Source organism: Diabrotica undecimpunctata, chromosome 6 (genome assembly GCF_040954645.1).
Source record: "Diabrotica undecimpunctata isolate CICGRU chromosome 6, icDiaUnde3, whole genome shotgun sequence".
Lineage (NCBI taxonomy): Eukaryota > Metazoa > Arthropoda > Insecta > Coleoptera > Chrysomelidae > Diabrotica > Diabrotica undecimpunctata.
Window position 1 is genome coordinate 4,624,589 of NC_092808.1, and position 20,142 is coordinate 4,644,730.

The 20,142-nt window shown below is 32.8% G+C and overlaps 1 protein-coding gene across 1 annotated transcript; it reads right to left on the reverse strand.

The window, feature by feature from the left end:
* Positions 1 to 1,577: 1,577 nt before the first annotated feature.
* On the reverse strand, positions 1,578 to 14,272 carry ergic53 (lectin, mannose binding protein ergic53). Its single transcript, XM_072534049.1, has 7 exons — positions 14,049 to 14,272; positions 13,626 to 13,780; positions 12,652 to 12,824; positions 8,859 to 9,252; positions 7,011 to 7,318; positions 6,641 to 6,916; positions 1,578 to 2,966 (listed from the first exon to the last, which is right to left on the reverse strand). Exons 1-7 carry the CDS (start codon positions 14,203 to 14,205, stop codon positions 2,930 to 2,932), a joined length of 1,500 nt encoding a protein of 499 aa, XP_072390150.1. The 5' UTR covers positions 14,206 to 14,272; the 3' UTR covers positions 1,578 to 2,929.
* Between the last annotated feature and the right edge of the window lie 5,870 nt (positions 14,273 to 20,142).

Sequence of the window (20,142 nt, forward strand, 5' to 3'; positions counted from 1 at the left end):
AATAAATCTCAGAAGAGTGGTGTATTGGGATCGTTTGCCCGCTACACAAAAAGGGCGATGAATTAGAATGTAGAAACTGTAGGGGAATAACCCTCCTTAATACAGCATACAAAATATTTTCGCGTATTTTATATGGCCGCCTGAGCGAATATTCAGAGGAGCTTCTTGGCGAATATCAAAGTAGTTTTAGGCCTGGTCGATCAACAACAGACCAGATCTTTGTGCTAAGGCAAATACTGGAAAAAACCAATGAATTCAATATCGACACATACCATCTTTTCGTAGATTTTAAATCGGCCTATGATAGTGTCCTAAGAAATAAATTGTATGAAGCCATGGATGAATTCCACATCCCCGATAAACTGATAAGATTGGTTAAGGCTACAATGCGTAAAGTTGTTTGCAAAGTCGAAATACAGGGCAAACAATCACAGACATTTGAAACGCATGTTGGGCTGCGACAGGGAGATGCGATGGCATGTCTCCTTTTCAACATAGCTTTGGAAAAGGCTGTCAGGGATGCCCAAATAGACAGCAGAGGAAACATTTTTAATAAATCATCCCAAATTTTGGCATATGCAGATGATGTTGACCTAGTTGCCCGCACAACACGCAAGCTAGAAGAAATGTATACCACCTTGTCAAACGCCTCAAAAAATATGGGCCTGCAAGTAAATGAAAATAAAACTAAGATAATGGCATCAACACCCAACAATAGAGCCAGAAACATCGGCCACCAATTCACGGTTGATAATTCTACCTTTGAAGTGGTGGACAAATTCACATACTTAGGCTCCCTGATCACCAAGGAGAACGTCATGACGGAAGAAATCAATCGAAGAATAATCCTAGCAAACAAATGCTATTTTGGACTGAGTAGACATACGAGAAGCAGAAACTTAAGCCAAAAAACAAAAATAACCATATACAAAACCCTTATACAACCAGTGTTGACATATGGGTCGGAGGCATGGACCATTTCCAAGGCAGATGAAAATCTCTTATATTAATCTCTGCTTATATTTGAACGAAGGATCATGAGAAGAATATTTGGTGGCATCTGTGAAAATGGTGTTTGGAGAAGGAGGTACAACTACGAGATATATCACAGATATAAACATATATTTGGTGGTAAGGATATAGTATCCTCTATAAAAATAGGAAGACTAGGATGGGCAGGACATCTGGCAAGATCACAGCAGAACGACCCTCCTAGAAGAATCCTTATGTCACAACCTGTGGGAAGTAGAAAAAGGGGTAGACCAAAACTCAGATGGAGGGATGGTGTAGATGAAGATGGTAGACAAATAGGCGCAGCAAACTGGCAACAGTTGGCAATGGATAGAACTGACTGGCGTAATAGACTTGGGAAGGGCGAGGCTCTTTTATAGGGCTGTAGCACCAATAATGATGATATTCACTCTATTTATCATTATGTGACTATTTTCTGTGACCACTTTAAAAAAAAAATGACCGAAAACAGACATCTTCATAATGTCAAACTATTGTTGTATACCATCGTGGCGAACTCCCAACGAATTTTTTTTTGTTAAGGTAAGATAATATAAAAATAAATGTAACAAAACCTCAATTCTTTATTCAATTTAATTTTTTTACATATAAAACATCTAAAAATGTATGAAAACACAAAAAATGTGTTAACAAAAATCACCCGATATTAAAAGTTGGACAACAAGAACAAAATGTGAAAAAAAAAAAACATAAAAGAGAGCAAAACAAACAGCTCAGTAAAATAATGTTATGGAATGTTCGTTCGTATTCACAAATTGTATTGTTAATACAAGAATTAGTGACTAAATAAATTCAATAAACCAAGATATTGTTATGAAAGGTATGTTTCAACTGTATTAATCACGTCTAGTCATCTAGTGGACGAGTTTATTACATTTTTTTCAGACTGCACAGGCCAAATTACACCAGTAGGCCTGCATCTTCATCGAGCACCACCATGTTCGCCAGATTTAGCCACATGTGACTATTTCCTGTTGTAAAATAAAAAAAAATCACCCAGACATCTTCGCAATGTTATATTATCGTTATAAACCATCCTGGGGAACTCCAGACACATTATAAAATTTGGTTAAGGTAAGAAAATATAAAAATAAATGTAACAAAACCTCAATTCTTTATTAAGTTACTAATTTTTTTACATATAAAACTGTTTGAAAACACAAAAAATGTGTTAACAAAAATCACCCGATATTTAAAGTTGGACTACAAGAACAAAATGAGAGAAAAAAATGAAAGAGAGGAAAAATATAAAAGAGAGCACAAGAAACAGCTCAATAAAAGAAAGTTATGGAAAATTTATTCGTTTCCACATATTATTTTTGTTAATAACCGACTTAGTGACTAAATAAATTCAATAAATGAAGATAGTGTGATTAAACAGGTCCAATTAAATGCAGTTTCCAACTATAAATCAGTTCTAGTCATCTATTGAACGAGTTTCAGTCATTTTCAGATATCAATATGACTGTACTGCAGTTCACAGAAACAAAATTAAACATTAAAACATGCCAATATAGACGGTAACACAAAACTGATATGACGGCACTGCAAACAGAAACATACAGCGAAAAACGCGTCTTTTATCTTCGATTTATTAAATTTTTAGTCAAAACTACCAATTCTAAAGGTATTTCCTACCTTTGCTAAAAAGCAACCCATTCCATTTAGGCCACTTGCCCTAAGTAATTTCTTTTGTCAATTAAAATTGCTAGAGAACGGAAATTACATTTAAAAATTTGTTACATGTCAAAAAACGTTAAACTATAAAATACAGGAAGACGATTCTCTTGTTCACATAATAAATACGTTTGGTAAAATGTCAGAATGTCGCTAAAAAATTAATTACCCCGCCACTGTTAACACAAAAATTTAATCTCAAGAGTTATCCGCATCCAGCCTAATAAAATTTCTTGTTACTGTTGTCCTTGTTGTCCCTGCAACAAAGAAAAGTATAATTTTAGATTTTTTTAAAATAGAAAAAATAAGATAAGTTAAAATCCGGACCTGTATCTGAATGTCCATATGGATCTTGTAAATTTCCTAATTACAAGAACGTTCAGAATGTTTCTATAAACAATGACATTGCCTTGAGCATCTAACCTGAAAGCACGCTTATGTTTGCCAATAAAGACACATATAGAAACACAATTTTATTGTTTATTTGTATTGTTGTTTATATAAACCTTGTTAAAGTTGTAACACACCACCAATAATCCTTTATTAGTTCTATGACAATTAATAATTAAAATTTGAAAACATATTTATGTCTGCTTTTAATACTTTGTCTCAAATAAAAAACCAGTTTAAAAAGTTCGTTTTTCTGTTGAGATACCTGCTCGTAAAGTTGTTATTTAAGCCACTTTATTTAAAAGCATGGGCGTGCTGTGCATGAAAGCATTACTTCCCTAGGTTTCCGTAGTAATAGCGTACTAGCTGAGTAACAGACAATTAAAAAAAAAAATTTAACCAACACACATATAAGCAGCCTTTTAAGCTGCATACGAGAATTATGTAGAACGAGCAGCGAGCTCGTTCCGACCCTGCGCATACTTTTAGCTTTCCTGTTCGTAATTCTACGTTGGTAGTCGGAGTTATTTCGGGATAATCTACGTTCAAAGTTGCTTTTCCGGCCTTATGTAAAAATAACCCGAGTTGATTATGCACTGAGAAGCGAAGGTTAAGTTGACCGTATTTGTCGCTTTATAAGCAACTGTGGCAATTGAATACAAAGTTTTGGCGAATTTAAATTTACTACATCGTTTGACAATGGCGTCTTCGCCGACTGATTTTGTGGAATCAGCTGTAGTGTGTAAATGTGTATTATGTTTGTTATTAGAGAAACGCTTCAGTTCGTTAAATTTTGGTAAAAAATTGAACATAATTAATAAAGGTACTATATTATATTTACATAGCACGAATAGGGAAAACGATAATATTACAGCTGTCTTCGATCAACAGTTTTAATATTTTTAAATCAACTGTTCTTATCTTTTATTTTGTTTTAGTTTTAATATTAAAACAATCTGACCTAAAATGATAATAAAAATTACTATTATTATTAATAAAAATAATAAAATAATTGATAAAAGAAGCTGAGGTATTACTGTTTTTTTAATTAAGTAGTCATCCCAGGAACGCAACTCAACAATATTGGCAATATCATTTTAAAATCGTCTACTTTAAAATGTATAATGTATGTCTGAATTGTCAATATAAATGAGTCAGATAAAATTAAATTAATAGAAGAATTTTTCACCAAGTAACAAAAAAACAAAATTTGTTTAATTTACTAATGTTTGTATTTTGAGAACGATTTCCGAAGTGGAAATTGAAACGTCAATAAACGTGCTTTAACCTTTAATTGTGGCTTATTCCCATTTAAATAGTAATTATTTTTTTAATTAAAGGTAGGCCGAAGACTGAAATGAAAAATCTCACTACCAAAATAAAAACTTTCAACAGACATTTTAATTCGGAAAAATCTTATGAACAATACGAGAGGCTACCTGGTTGTAAATTTAGGAATAAACTCTTTTGCTGGTGTTGTTTGCTCTTTGTGAATGAAAATGGTGTTTGGAATCATAGTGGTTTTGGCGATTTAAACAATTTTCATGAGGTAGTGAAACGACATGTCATGTCTAAAGCTCACTTGCAGGCCGTCAACAAAGAGAAAGTTTTTGGAAAAAATAGAATAGAACACACTTTAGATAATTCATTAAAAGTGAGTAATCAAAAACATAATGAATTAGTTGATAAAAATAGGGACGTACTGTAAAGCCTTATTGACGGTGTGTGTTTTTTATGTTTCCATATTAATTATAAAAAAAAATGAATAGGCCAATTACATGGATCTTATTTCACTAATTTCTAAGTACGATCCTTGTTTAAAACAAAATAATTGATGAAATTAAACAAACACGCTTCATTGCAATTATTTTAGATGAAATCACTGATGTTACCAATTTTAGCCAGCTCTCCAGAATTAGACAGGAAAGATTTTTAGGTTTTATAAATGTATCAGAAGATAGAACGGCAGACGCATTATATAAAATTGTTTGTGAACTTTTAAAATCCATTAATGGTAATGACAAGCTAATTGCCCAAGTTATGAAGGCGCTGCGGTTATGGCTGGGCATTTGGGGGGTCTACAATTGAAAGTGCGAGAAACATGTCCTAGTGCGATATTTATACACTGTTTTGCCCACAAACCAAACTTAGTTTTATCCCAATCGATCATACAGATCAAAGAATGTAAAGTTTTTTTTTGCAACTTTAAGTGGAATCTTTCTAAATTATCTAAACGAACTCAAGCTTTACATACAATTGTAAAATGAAGACTACCAAAAGTTGCAGTGGCGCGATGGAATTATAACGGCAGACTAGTATTAACAGTCTTAGAACACTGCGATTCTTTAATTGAATTATTTGAGAGTGTTTTGGATAATGGTGAAAAGTGGGATACAGAAAGCATAAATACCTCGAGAAGATTTTTGGATAGTTTTTTTGGAAGTAAAAAAAAATGATTTTAATTTTAATTTTTTAATCTTGCTTTTTTCTGAAATATTTCCATTCTCAGATAATTTATTATAATGTAAGATAAACGATATTGGCTCCTGTATAAAAAAAAATTAACGAATTTAAAAATGTTATTAACAAAAAGACTGAAAAATGCTGGAATGATGCATGTGCTACCGTCGACTATATTATCAGATTTTAGACCAAATATGCCAACAAATGGAAAATAGGTTTAAGAATTTTGATGACCTAGACTTTCTTGAGCTGTGCAATTTTCATGCATTTAAAAACACACATTTTCCTGAAAAACAAATAAAATCTTTGATACGCCTTTATGGACAATATTTTGATTGGATTTCATTACGTTCGGAGCTAACAGCTTTATACGAAACTGAGGACATTGACACAAAAAATAATGCCAGTGAGTTACTAACGTTTTTAAAAATAACTTCTTTGGACAAAGCATATTCGAAGGTAGTGAAATTATTACTGTAGAACGTAGTTTTTCAACACTAAAACGAATAAAGACTTACCTACTTAAGAAACTCGACAGGGACAAGTTCGACTCTCTAATGTTGGCAATCTCTCCCTTTTGGCGATTAAAAATAATCTGGTTAAAGAAATGTCATAATATCCAAGTTTTTACAATGAAGTTATAGACGAGTTTGCGAAAAATGGTAGAAGAATTGAATTACATTATAAATAGGTGAGTTTTTACATTTTTTTTTATAAATTGCTTCCCTTGTTTTAGATTTCACCGCACGCCCCTGTTTAAAAGACAAGCTTAATGTCTACCTGGAAGTGTGTCATTAGGTTTTATAGTTTTCAGGATTCTTATTTAAAATGACAATCCTTGTGTGTGGATTAAATTTGGAAAATCCATGTGGTTCAGAAACCGCCCTATTTTAACTACCAATATCTGTATATTAATATGCTTTTTGAATTAACGAATATATTCGAATGGTGCATTATGATGATTGTTCTTTGAGAAATAATCACAGATATATAATTTTATTATCGCTGTCTAGTAGACCTATTAGAAAAGGGGGCACTGAAAATCTTTACTTATTAAATATACTAAAATTGTACTTACCTATAAATATTATAGGCTAAAATAATAGCTAATTGTACCGCCGCGATGGCCAGTACAGCCGTGAGGGATATACAGCTTACTGTCGGACATGCTTGGGCTGTCGGCGTTTTCAGTGACAGTTGCGCGATGTTCTGCTTGACATGGTTGAGTCCATCTCGCATTTCTGAGATCAATGATTGAGTATCGTATCCTACCGACTGCACTTGAGCTGTCGGTTGTTTCGCTTGGTTGTTCAAGATCGTATCGGCTCGAGTTTTGACTTCGAGAACGAATTGTCTGGGAAAAAAATGATATGTATGAAAAATTTAGAGTCCTAATACACTTATTTTTTAATAGAAAAGTACAATAAAAATGACTGCTAACAACTTACTTGAGTTCTTGTAGGTAACCACTAATCAGATTGTGGTTGTTGAACAAAGCATCCACTTCGTGCCTTCTGATGGTTTCGCCGGGTTGTACAGGAGCCGCGCCCGGCGGCGGTGGAGGTGCTCCGCCCGTTTGCAACATGCTAGCTTGCTGAGATATCAAACTCATCGTTCTTTCTTGTCGCCCGACGACTTCGTCAATTTTTTTGTTCAGTTCTCTGAGTACCTCGTAAATTTGGTTTTGGCCTTGGAATATTTGACGGAGCTCCCTTTGTGAATCCGATTCGTACCAGTCCTCGACTTCCGGTTCTTTCTGAAAGATTGAATTTCTGAATTAGAGCTACCAAGAAAACGGATAAGATGACAAAAAGATTGGTACACTGATAAAGTGTAAAAGGGCGATTGATGACTGAACTAGGACAAGAATAAATAATGCAGCTAATCACTCGCCAACGCTGAAAACCTAACCCAATATAATCAAACCAAACTTCCCAAAGTTATCTTCTTCCAAGCCTTTTCCCTGCATAAATCTGAGATGCCCAGTACTGCTTCAAACATAGAATGGTCCTAACAAATAGTTAAATCTCTTCAAAGAAAGTGCTAGTACACACAATAATGGTTTTCTATATTTTTTGTGCCACAAAATATAACAAAACTTTGTAAAATTTTCTTTTTGGTCAATTTACAAATCTATTGACAATGTCGAAGTTGTAATTTCACTTTTCATTTCTCTAAATTCACATTTCCTCCACTATTCTCCCAGACTCACTCCAAGTTTATATTTAAATCTTTGGAAATGGTTTATTTTAAAAGGAATCATTTTTCAATTTAAATACAGTCTAACTTGCCACATCCGGACCTCCCCATATCCAGACAGATCGCGGAACAAATTTTTCGAAGATATGAACGGCTCCGCGCCTATGTAGTTCTATACGAATGGGTGTATTTCTAGCGTGGTATGTGATCTTGAATGACTCTCTAGTCTCTACCACTTTGACTTTCTCTGACTATAGGTCTGTATTTTCTCTCAGTCTTTGTCTGTTCTTGAGTAGTGAAAATTGTTTGGCGTGAAATTTTTAATATTCGTACCTAATTGACATTGTGATCGTTGTTTGTCCATCGTTTTTGTAGTAATATGGCCGATAAAAGGAAGAAAAATGTTGTAACAATGGAAGAAAAGTTTCGTGCGTTGAAGAGGCTAAATGCTGGTGAAACGGCTAAGAAGATTGCTGTTGAGATGGGTGTAGGGACTAGCACTGTGAGTGACTGGAAAAAATCTAGAAACAAAATTAAAAAATGATGCTCATAGCAGGGTTCTGGGATAAACTGGGATAAAGAAACTGAAAATGATGAAAAAAGCCCCTAACAATCAAATCAATTAGTATTTGTATCTTTGGTTCACCCAGAGGAGGGAGCAGGGATTACCAATCTCAGGGCCTATATTAAAAGAAAAAGCCTTACACTTACCAATGTGTAAGTTGTGTTACATTTTGTTTTTAGTATGGAGCATATAGTATGTATGTACTAAGTTTATAAATGTTTAATTTTTGTTTATAAGACCAGAAATACAGCTTGAAAATTCTATAATGTTTAGGTTTTTATTTTACCTTTCTTATCTATGTAATGTATGTATGTATTGTATTTTAGTGCTGATATTAAATGCCTAAAACGCTATAAACTATGTATTGTAAGAATTTCAGGCCGTTTACAGCTACATATTTTTAAATAGTCTTGATATCCGGATTTTTTCATATCCGGATCAGTCGGTCGCCACATTGATCCGGATGTAGCAAGTTATACTATAATTATAAATATAGGAGAAAAATAAAAAAGAAAAGATTACAAATACTCACCACATCTGGATGTTCTTTCTTATATTCAGCCTTTTGCGCCTCCAACTTCTGCTGGTAGTCTTGATACTCTTGCTGCAGCTTCTGTTGTTCTTCTCCTTGGAACTGATTCTGTTGTACTTGATCTGGTGTGTGTAGACTACTGGTAAGAAAGTGTATAACGTCGTGATCGTCGGCGAGTCCGCCGGTGGCGGCTGAAACACCGAAATACCCTCCTTTGGGTAAAACGACGTTTTCAGCTCTAAGACACATTTCATAGTCTTCTTCGCTGTTGGTTCTGCCGTTGTGGAATAAGACTGTTAAGGTGTTCTGGTAGTATTCTATTCTCGCTCGAGTAGGGAAGGGTTTGTTACGGAAATCGCGCAAACATCCAGCCAGTTGTTGGGTGATTCCATCACTGAAAAAAAAAAAATAAATTAAATAAATAAATTATATTAAATATCAATAATAACAAAGCGAGTTGTATGTTTGCCTAGTAAACTCATATTCAATTCGTTTAGTCTAATAAATGCCAATTCCTTGGACTGCAAAAATCTCAAATGAAGAAGTGTTAAGACGAATTGGACATGACAGAAAGCTTATGACAGAAGAAGAAAATGCTCGTGAAAAAAGAAGATCTTGGCTGAGGAATATCAGAGATTGGACTAACCTCAGTGTTGAACAGATTTTTCATGTTGCAAAAGATAGGGAAGCGTTTAAAGAAATAATTGCCAAACTTCGTTAGAAGATGGCATAATAAGAAGTTTGATAAATATATCACTGAGATATGTTAATTGGCACAACCAAATTTCATCAATAAACTTGTTTTTCAGTTCATGATATTGTTTGGCTAGTAATATTTGAAATTCGAACGAAGCTTAAATAATCTACATAGCACTTTTCCTCTTGAAAGCCACCTAACCTCTGTATATATGAGCCAACTTCCCATTTCGGAACACAAAAGCCGAAATAGCCTTGAATTCACTGGCATTTAGCTGCCCAAGCTTGTCTGTCTATGTTACAGTGAATAAAGACACATTCCGGTGCGACTGCTTTAATTCTTATTACAATGCCTCCATGTTTTCCTGTCATTGCACATGCACTATCTGAATATACCCCCACGCACTTCAGCCAATTTAAACCATGTTTTGTAATAAAATCATTTACTTTATTAAATATTTCTTCTTTTATTTCATTTCCATGCAAAAAAGCGACAATATACCATTAACTGGGAAACATTTGTTACAACAGTACTTTTGTTCACTTGCAAGGCAAAAAAAATACTGGACTTTGCTTTTGTTCTATGATGGTTTACTTAACATCATTGACCATTTCAAGTATTCTACGACTAAATGTACTATCAGAAAGTAAAACGGAATTCAATTTTTTGGCTGTCTTTTTCCCAAAACACAATTTACGATGTCTTTGTCAGCTGGCAAGATAAGTATTTCCCCAATTGTATGGGGTTTTCTACACTTGGCTAATTTTAAACTGACAAAAAAGAAGCTTTAACAGCATTTTCATTGCTTGAAGAAAAGGCAGCTATTTTCTTCTGTCCACCTTTTGTTTAGCTTCTTTCATTTTAAAAATAACTGGCAGTTTTCCTGATAGGCTCTTGTGCTTCAAATTAAAATTGTGCTGAAGCAAAAAAGCAGTGTTAAATATATTAAATACTATTTGTGAGTTATTTAAAACTAAAGAATTAAACTTCTAGAACATGTTCTAAACATGTACTATTAAAAATTGCAATATAATTATGTGAACTGGTCAAATCACTGATTAACTATTAGAAAAATGGGATATGGATCCTATAGGTCCGAGATCAAAGTAAGTAAAAAGTTAAAAGTAACATTTGTAAACATTGGTAAGAAGATATAGTAAAGAGAAAAGCAAAATCTCGATCAAATTGTGACAGTTTATAGTTTCTCATTGGTTGTATTCATTATTTATGGAGCAATATCAACTATCTGAAAAACTTGATGGTAGAGTTCTTGTATAATTAGCTTTAATTAAATATTTAGTTTCAGATTTTCTAGGAAACACAATGAGAGATAATAGAAGATCCTCATTACACCTGAGCATTTACAACTGTTTATAAAAATGACCAAGAACTGATCAAGGTGGAGTACTACCCAATATTTTGTCCAAAAACTCCAAAAAGAAGGCTTAACTGCTGTTGTATTACCATTTTTATACAATGTAACATCTTAGAATGTAATTAAAATCTTTAGTACCTTTCTAAATAAAATAAAAAATAGAAATCATATAAAAAGTAAGATAACAATTAGACAAGTAGATTATTTAGATTTAGAACAATTAGATATATTTGAATGACAATAACTTTTTATTCTATGTTTAATATTAGCATTTATTTTTTGCAAATGTAAATAAATTACTGAAACAACATGTTTTATTTTTGGTATATTAAAAATATTTTTAACAAAATGTAAATTACTTCCTCTTGCTGTATAAATAAATACATTTAAAGCTGTTTGTTTATCAACAAAATATTATTCATATTGTAAATTTGTTTTTCATTTTGTTTATCGTGGATATAGTAAAAGAAAGAAGAAAGAAAAACATAGTTTGTCATCTCTCAGACATACAAAGAAGAGGCCTATTAAATTAGCACTATACTGTGCAAGTCTACAATATCAGATGGCCTCATAAAATAAGAAAGAAATAATGTACAAAATGTTCATGTATAAAATAACTAGATCATGGTTTAAGATTTTTTGCACAAAAATGACTTTAGTTGCAGTTAAAATTCATGTATCCATATAAGATTTTACATTTTTTAAAGAAAAGTTAGATTGGGTACTGCTTTAACTATTTCTTTGTCCCTGGCATGTAGAAATTTACTTATCTGTCATTAAAAATCACGAATCAACAGAAATCCTTTCGTTTTATATCATCAAAATAACGAACTGTTCTGATCAAATTCCTTTAACACCTTAAGGATCATTTATAATGTTATGTACACTATCAGTGGGTATGTTTAGAGTCTTTTTATTTAACAAATTTTGATTTTATGATCTGCCATGATCATTTCATGAAATGGGGTTAGGAAATTTATTGGTTTTTAAAACAGTGTAAATCTCTTTACACTGGCTTGTTCTATTATCTTATCAAACTCTGACAAAAACCATTATAATTAGTTGTTTCCATATTAGTGCTGGTCCTGGTTAAGGAATATTAAAGAATGGACAGGAATACACAATACAGGCGAGCTGTGTCACGCCGCCAAGAACAGAATTCTAGTAATGAGATAGTCACCTACGCACTTTGGTGTATGGCATGTTAAGAAGAATATTAGTGCTAAAATGTTTCCAATGCTGTCATAAGCTGTACAAATACCTGGAATGGCTTTAGTTTGAATAAGGGACTATTTGAATTGCAGGATACAAAAAGTGCTATATAGCAATGTGCCAAGTGTAGCAGAAGATATTGTATGTGAAGTTCTTCAATGGTCTAAATTGGGACCAACACTTGTCCTGATTTATATGAATTTAATATTAAATTTACTCCTGGAGTCCATGTTGTATCTGTATGCCGATAACACTGGTCTTCTATAAGCAAATAAAGATCCCAGAAAATTAGAAACTGATGTAGAAAAGGACTTAATGATCTAAAAAATATTATATTTGTAACTCATCTGTATGGAAAAACATAAACAACTTTACTAATTTTTAATTTCTTTTAAAACTTTTTGCTATCAACTGAAGGGACATTCAATTAAAACTAATAGAGGATGTATTCAGTATTAGGAAATGGAATATTAGTTTTAGTCAAATCTATTTAAATATGTCCTACTTACTTTTGATGGTCAAACTGCTTGGTTCCATCATTCAACACAGCCATAATGTATGGGTTATTATGTTTGTTGTCATTGTCAAATGAATCAAAAAATAAACCTAATCCAACCCATTGATCTGAAGAACCAAACACTTCGCCAGTGTATGAGCCTTTATTTTGGGTGTACCAAAATGCCTAAAACAAAACAAAATTAAAATTATCATAAATAGACAGCAAATAAATGTCAGTGATAATGAATCTATTTATTATTTGTGATACAAAATTAGAGTTATCATAAAATATACATCAAATACATTAATATCAATCAATCAATATTTTTATGTTATTATTAAATGAAAATTAACAAACTTGGAGAGAATTTATATAATACAGCCTTGAACAACTGTGGCAAACAATTGGAACAATGTTCAAGCCAGGAATTGTGGATTTTCTTTTTTTTTTATTCCACAGAAAATAATATTTTACATACATGGCCAGAAAATATATTAATAAGTATTAAATCATTAGGATAGGGTAGAAAATATTTGGAGGAAAAGTGTCTTTTGTTTGGGAAACCTAGCAGTTCTTGCAGCAGCCTCAGGAATTAAAATTGTTAAACCAAACTTCCTAGAAGAGACGGCACTTGGAGAATCTAATCTGTATGTAATAGAAAACGAAAAGAATGCACAATCTACAAACATATTTACACAGTAAATATGTTTGTAGATTATCAGTGGATATTAGTGAAAATATGAACCACTATACTACTATGGACTGATAAAAAAGGCAAAACATTTACGGATACATAAGATGAAGAATCTAGGTGCAAATACCAAAATAATAGAGATATGTGATGAAAGGTCAACTACAAAACTTGCTTAATAAAAAAAGCATTGTTAGCTGTCTCTATTTCATTCTTTATAATGATATGGAAACATTTTAGTGAGTTAGAACTCACTACGTTAAAAATCAATATGGAATAAAAAATGTACTTACTAATCCATCAGCTCCAATTCTGCCTCTTCCAGTTACCCTAAACGAGATATCAACATCCCACCAGTCGAAATTAATGGGTTGTTTTGTCCATATTGCTCCTTTTTGACTTCTTAGAGAAGGCGCCAATCGCACGTTTTCCGAACTGGCAATAGCATCTTAAACATTATTTAATATTTTAAAGGCGAAACAAAACATTTAACGTGTTTAAAATTATAACTTTCATACAATTTTGAGTAGTTTTTATATAAAACATCTGGATTTTTTGGTTATATACGTGTACATTTTGTATTTTGACATAAATTCATATACGTGTTATCTCCGTCTCGCTTCTTAGATATAAGCAAAAAGAGATAGAACACGCGCTCCGTGACATTTTTTAGTAAAAAAAATCATACGTGTACCAAAAAATTTTGAAGTACTTACTTCCAGCATATTCCCAAAACGGCACTGACCCGTCTTTTTGGGCTAGGTATGGAGGTTTGAATGAATATTTGTACTCAAATCTTTTATGGACTACTGTGGCGGTACTGTAATTTAAAACAACACCAAAAAATACAAATAAAATCACCTCCAAGTTCATGTTTACTACCGCACTGAGCAATTTAAAATGAGGCAAACTTCACGTACGTTCCGATCTTATTTGTTCGCGTTTCGGCCTGTAACTATGGCAGTATACATCTAGACATTCTAATTATCAATCTTAAATATTAGATTTAGATATAACTCTAATATGGTGTATAAGGAGACAAAGGTTGATTTATTTTGAATTTAAATTTATAACAACTAATCTCTCCTGCTGATTATTTTAAGACTGGTTTCTGTTAATTATGCAACCAAAAATGCATACTTAAGTTAAAAATTTAAAATAATGGACTAAACAATAATTTTGATTTAAAATTTGTGATCATTGTGCAACTAGACAAGCTATCTACTAAAATTTAGACTATAAAAATCAGTTATAAAGCTGTGTAAACTGAAAAATATAAAAATTCTGTAGAAAATTCAGATCCTACTCTGAGATTGTAAGACATAAACGACTTGATATCGCTTCAAAATCTATGACTTACTAAGCTTTTCTAACAAGAATTAATTTTCTAACATTAATGTTTGTATTTTGTGATTTCCAAAGTGGAAATTGAAACGTCAAGAAAACATGTCTTTAATAGCCTTATTAAAGAATCCTTAGTTTAAAACTTAAAAGCAAAAGTTCCTTTATTGCTGGTCTCTTGAATCGTCGCAGCATTAATTTTACATTTTTTCAAAGTATATGCTAAATTTTTAAATGACCTTCTTCATTAGTTACCATTATATTTCATTGTCATATACCTAACTATCAGTTTTAAGTCATTGTGGTTACCATATTTTCTTGTGATTTTTTTCCATTTGCTTTAAGTTTTCAGTATAACTATTCGATCTGCACCATTTTATGTTTATACAGATTTTTAAGTATGCGAATTTGTAAATGCACACTGTATTTTTTTTATTTATCATATCTCAAGATTTTTTTGAAGCTCAAATTTAATATTGTATTCCCATCAGTGTATTCTAATTTGTCATAACGATTGCTGTATCCCTACGATATCCTCTATAGAACTAGTTTACACTATAATGATTGGTGGTCTATCTTGCTTTTTACGGTTAATTTTTGGAATTCAATTCATTTCGATAATAAAATTCAGTTCTCCTACCATAGATTACGTAATTTTCTCTAAAACTAAGTTATGCAGCCAGCATTACACTACATCGAGGACACTTCCACCAAATTTTGAACAATTCCCGAAAGTGGTTACCACTACCAGGATCTTTTGAATAGTTAATGTGTTGATCCATGGAAATAAAACAAAATAATATTTCTTTTCGTATACCTCATGCCCTAAAAGAGAGTCGGATAAAAAAGAAAATATAAATAATTTTATAAATCCAATTATAAATACCTAGAGTAACAGAAGAGACACTCAGTTAATACACTGTTTGCTTTTGATGTCTTTTATATCCGTTGCTAGCTCTTCGATCATTTTTAATATTTGACCTATTTCCGCTAACTTTTTTTTCTTTCTTGTGTTGTTTTTGGTTACTTTTCGGATGATCTGACAATATAATTAATCTTCTTCACCCATCATCAATTGTGTATTAACAACCAAATCGATTTACATTTCTTCTTCTTCTTCTAGTGCCTTCTCCACTAATAAAGCTTGGCTATAACCATTGCAAATTCGTCTCTATCTTCTGCTTTTCTTAAGAGCGTCTGTGTTTAACCCGGTTCAGTCGCGAATGTTTTTCAGCCAGGATATTTGTCGTCTACCAGGACCCCTTTTTCCTTCAATTTTACCCTTCATAATCAGCTGCAACAACTCGTACTTATCATTTCTAAGTATTTGCCCCAAATATGCTGTCTTTCGCCTATTAATGGTGGTCAAAAGTTCTCTGTCTCTTCCCATTCTGTGTAATACCATTTCGTTCGTAATATGATCGGACCATGGTATCTTCAAAATTCTCGTAAAAAGCCACATCTAAAAAGCTTCCAGTTTTCTCATTAAGTCAACATTAACAGTCCAGACTTCGACACCATAAAGAAGAATAGAGTGGATATAACATTTTACCATCCGATATCGGATTTTCAGATTACATTTCTTGGAATGACACTCTTTAGCAATCAAAACACAAATGTTCTATAAGCTTATTTGCTGCTAAGCAAAGGGCTCCTATTGGCTTGGTGAAGTCTTCTCCAGTGACAAGACCATTTTAACCGTTTCTCAGGTCAGCTGGCCAGTTAATTTTGAGTCTCCTATTGGCATTATGTTCTATTAGAGGTTGAAGAAAGGGGTTACTGTGTGATTCCAGTCCTTCATGCTATATTTAGTGATCACATCCTGTATGAACTGGATTCTTAGGTCTTCATGAAGCGTTAGGTTTGACGAGATTTTATTTTCTAAGGTCAGTTTCGATTTCCTACCGACTAGCCAGTTTAGATCTTTCATTCTTAGGTCAATTTGTTTCCGCTTCTTAAGAATATGTTCTTTCCAAATGAGTTTTGAGTCAAAATGTATTCCTAGGTATTTAGTGCTAGAGGATTGGGAAAGTTGGATATTGTTAAGTGAAACTGGAGGACATGGGCCTCTTCTCAAGGTAAAAGTCACTTGGACTGATTTTGTTTCATTCATTTTAATTCTCAACTTGTAAGAGCATGTCTCGATTTCATTCAGTTGTACCTGTAGAATGTTAGATGCTATAATTGGATTTTCGTCGGCTGCAAGGATAGTGTCCATTAGAGGAGGGTAGATCTGCTGTGTATAGCACATATAATATTGGTCCAAGAACGCTGCCCTGTGGAACACCATATTTTATAGGAAAATTATTGGAATTACTTTCATTCACTCTTGTTCGGAATTCTCTCCTACTCAGATACGATTTTAACAGTTTCAGGTACGTGATGGGTAAATATTTCTTGATTGTGAAAATCAGGTCTGTATGCCAAACCTTATCAAAGGCTTGACTAACATCTAGAAAAACAGCTGTGCAGTAGTGTTTGCTTACCATTGCAGAATTTATGGTGTGTACTATTCGATGAACCTGCTGTATTGTCGAGTGTTTTTTTCAAAAGCCAAATTGGTGGTTGGGTATCCATTCCTCCGTATTGGGGTCTGAGTTAATTATTTGTAACAGTAACCTTTTAAGTATTTTGGATGCGATGGGTAGTAGACTTATTGACCTATATGATAAAACCTCATTTGGATTTTTTCCTGCTTTTGGAATTAGTATTATTTCAACAGTATTGCGGAAAAATATGTGACCAGTCGATCCGTCAAATCTCTATCGGTAAGAGGATAAAATAATAGTTACCACTCCAAAGGAAAATGTAGGATAAATTAAACTACCGTGAACTAAATAATGTATAATAAATGTCACTGGGTTACATTAGGTAAAATTCTTTAAAAATAACTAATATATAAGTTTAAAATGACTAAAAAATGTAATTCTCGGTAAAAACAAACAGTATGCACAGAAAATTTTAGTATATTGACCAAACAAGTATATATTTTTATTTAATTTCCATATTTTTAACTTACGATAAAATTTTGAGATATAGCCGAGATACTCTTTAGTATTATAAAACAAATAATAACAAATAAGAAATACAGAGACGATTTTTATATGGTATCATTCGATATTGCTTCCTTAAATTTTATCTATTGTAGTCTCTTCTGCTGTTTCCTCCACTTTTTCAATGATTTTAACACATGTTATTTAATTCCATTACAATACCCTTGTTCTATGTCAATTAAACCCCCCAATTTACACTGAGACAATGTACAAATATTGTACGAAACGACGAGAAGGTTAACTAAAGTCGTCGATTCAGTCTAATTTTTCCTCTTCCTTTTTATTTCAAGACATTGATCAGTTCATTTTTTCTAGTGTTGTCATCATCATTCATCTATTGTAATGTCTTAAGTTGTTTCATCAACTTTTTTAAACAGAGTGAAGGATGATAAGGACGTACCAGCTTTTTCAAAAACCACATTTCGTAGGCCACTAAATGACATGGGTTTTCAATATGGTAAAATAGGTCGAAATTTGATAATGATGGAAAGAAAAGATATCTATCCTAGAGACACAAGTATCTCAGACAAATAAAAACGTTGAGGAAGAATGATAATGTAAACCTTGTATATAGCGATGAGTCTTAAAATAACGTCGGTGCTTCAGTCAAAAAGGAATGGAGGGTCACAACGATCAAAAATTCACGAGATACCTTCATAAAAGGGCTCTCTACTGGACTGAAAGCTCCAACCCAAAGAGGTCCTCGGTTTGTTCTTCTTCATGCTGGAACTGAAACTGGTTTTGTGGCATGGACCGAATTAACTTTCTTTGCTCAGAAGGGAATCGCTGATTACCACGACGCAATGGACGGGGATCTATATGAAGAATGGTTTGAGAGGTCGTTAATTTCAAACTTGCCGAAAGACAAAGAAAACGTTGTCGTTTTGGATAAAGCGCCATACCACTCCCGCAAATTTGATTTCCCGAAAAAATTATGGAACAAAAGGCAAATCAAGGATTAGCTAATCGAAAAGAACATTTTCTTCGTTAAGCGTTAAGATTTTGAGACTGCCGCCTTACCATTGCGAGCTCAAACTGATTAAGATGGCGTGGAGTAAAGTGAAAAGGTTCAAATAACGTCGATTTAAAAAAAAAACGGAAGAATTGTTGATAAAACAAGCTTACCAACGCGTATCTAAAGAGTAGTGGCATGATTATATAAACCACGTCAAGAAAATAGAAGAAAAAATGTTGGAATTAGAATTAATTTGTTTTTTTTTTGTTTATTCTCTTATTTAACTCAGTTAAATTAATGTGTAAAGATTTTTAAAACAACGTAGCGCGTACGGTCCTGATTTCTCAGTCTATCGCCAAACTACCACACACCTACCAGTGTGCCGACATGAGCGGCATCGATGCGACGCCGTAAGACCAACACTGCATTATAACTGTGACTTCTAATATATTGCAATTACTACTAAATTCAGCACAACAATGACCTTATTTGCCCAGTAGCCTAGGCTTACATTGTTAAGAGTATCTGTTGTATATAATCATTTCTTCGAGTTCCAACTCCGTATATAAGATATAAAGTATATAAAAATATCAATTCACCAACAAAAACAAACGAAATGCATAAATTGTTAAAAAAGGCTTTACTAAAATATTCTGTACATATGTCGTTTTAAAAACGACAAAAAAAAAATAAAAATACGTGTATATATACCTACTTAAAAACAATTTTATACCCAAACTAAATATATCGACCTTAAACAGCAATCACCATACGAAATCGTATAAAAATCCCTAACGTGTATCATTCCCTATTAGTAAGTCCAATGCAAATACATGTTTCGTAATATGCCAGCTCAGTGATGACGACAGTCGCCATATTTTGTGAGGCATTGATTAAAAAAAACAAGTTTTCTACAAGTTTAAAAGTAATCTGATTTGGAATAAGTTGTTGATGGTAATAAAGAATTTTTTAGGTTAGAATAAAAAACAAGTGTCATGTCCCATTTAACCTGATTATTGTAGACAAAATTAATCTTATAGCAACCAAAATACTTGTAGAAAAATTAAAAGAAAACAGAAAGTTTTGAGAACTTAAAAATAAACCTAACCTACAAATTGTAGTTTGGTAAGATCTTAATTTTTTCTAAATACAGTAGAACCCCTCTCGTCCGCCCTCGGATAGTCCGACGCTCCGGGTAATCCGACCTGCTTGGCTTCGCGGAAATCCCCGGCGGTCGATTTGTTTACGACGAAAATTTCTCCGAAAATCACAATCCATTCTGTCAGTATTATTTCGAACTTTGTGAGTTAAAGTGTGTAAATTATTTTCAACATGTCAGGAGCAAAACGTAAACACGTTACGCGTTCGTTAAGTGAAAAACTTGCAGTGCTTCAAAGGCTGGACAAAGGTGAATCACTACAAAAAATTGCCAAGGAACTGAATGTAGGCGTTACGACTATT

What these genes read in the sequence shown, in the direction of transcription:
- ergic53 (XM_072534049.1), bottom strand. Translation starts at nt 14,205, where the DNA reads ATGAACTTGGAGGTGATTTTATTTGTATTTTTTGGTGTTGTTTTAAAT. An exon ending in GAATTGGAGCTGATGGATTA is followed by an intron (nt 12,825 to 13,625) that starts GTAAGTACATTT and finishes GTTTTGTTTTAG; the next exon opens with GCATTTTGGTACACCCAAAA. An exon ending in AAGCAGTTTGACCATCAAAA is followed by an intron (nt 9,253 to 12,651) that starts GTAAGTAGGACA and finishes TTTTTTTTTCAG; the next exon opens with TGATGGAATCACCCAACAAC.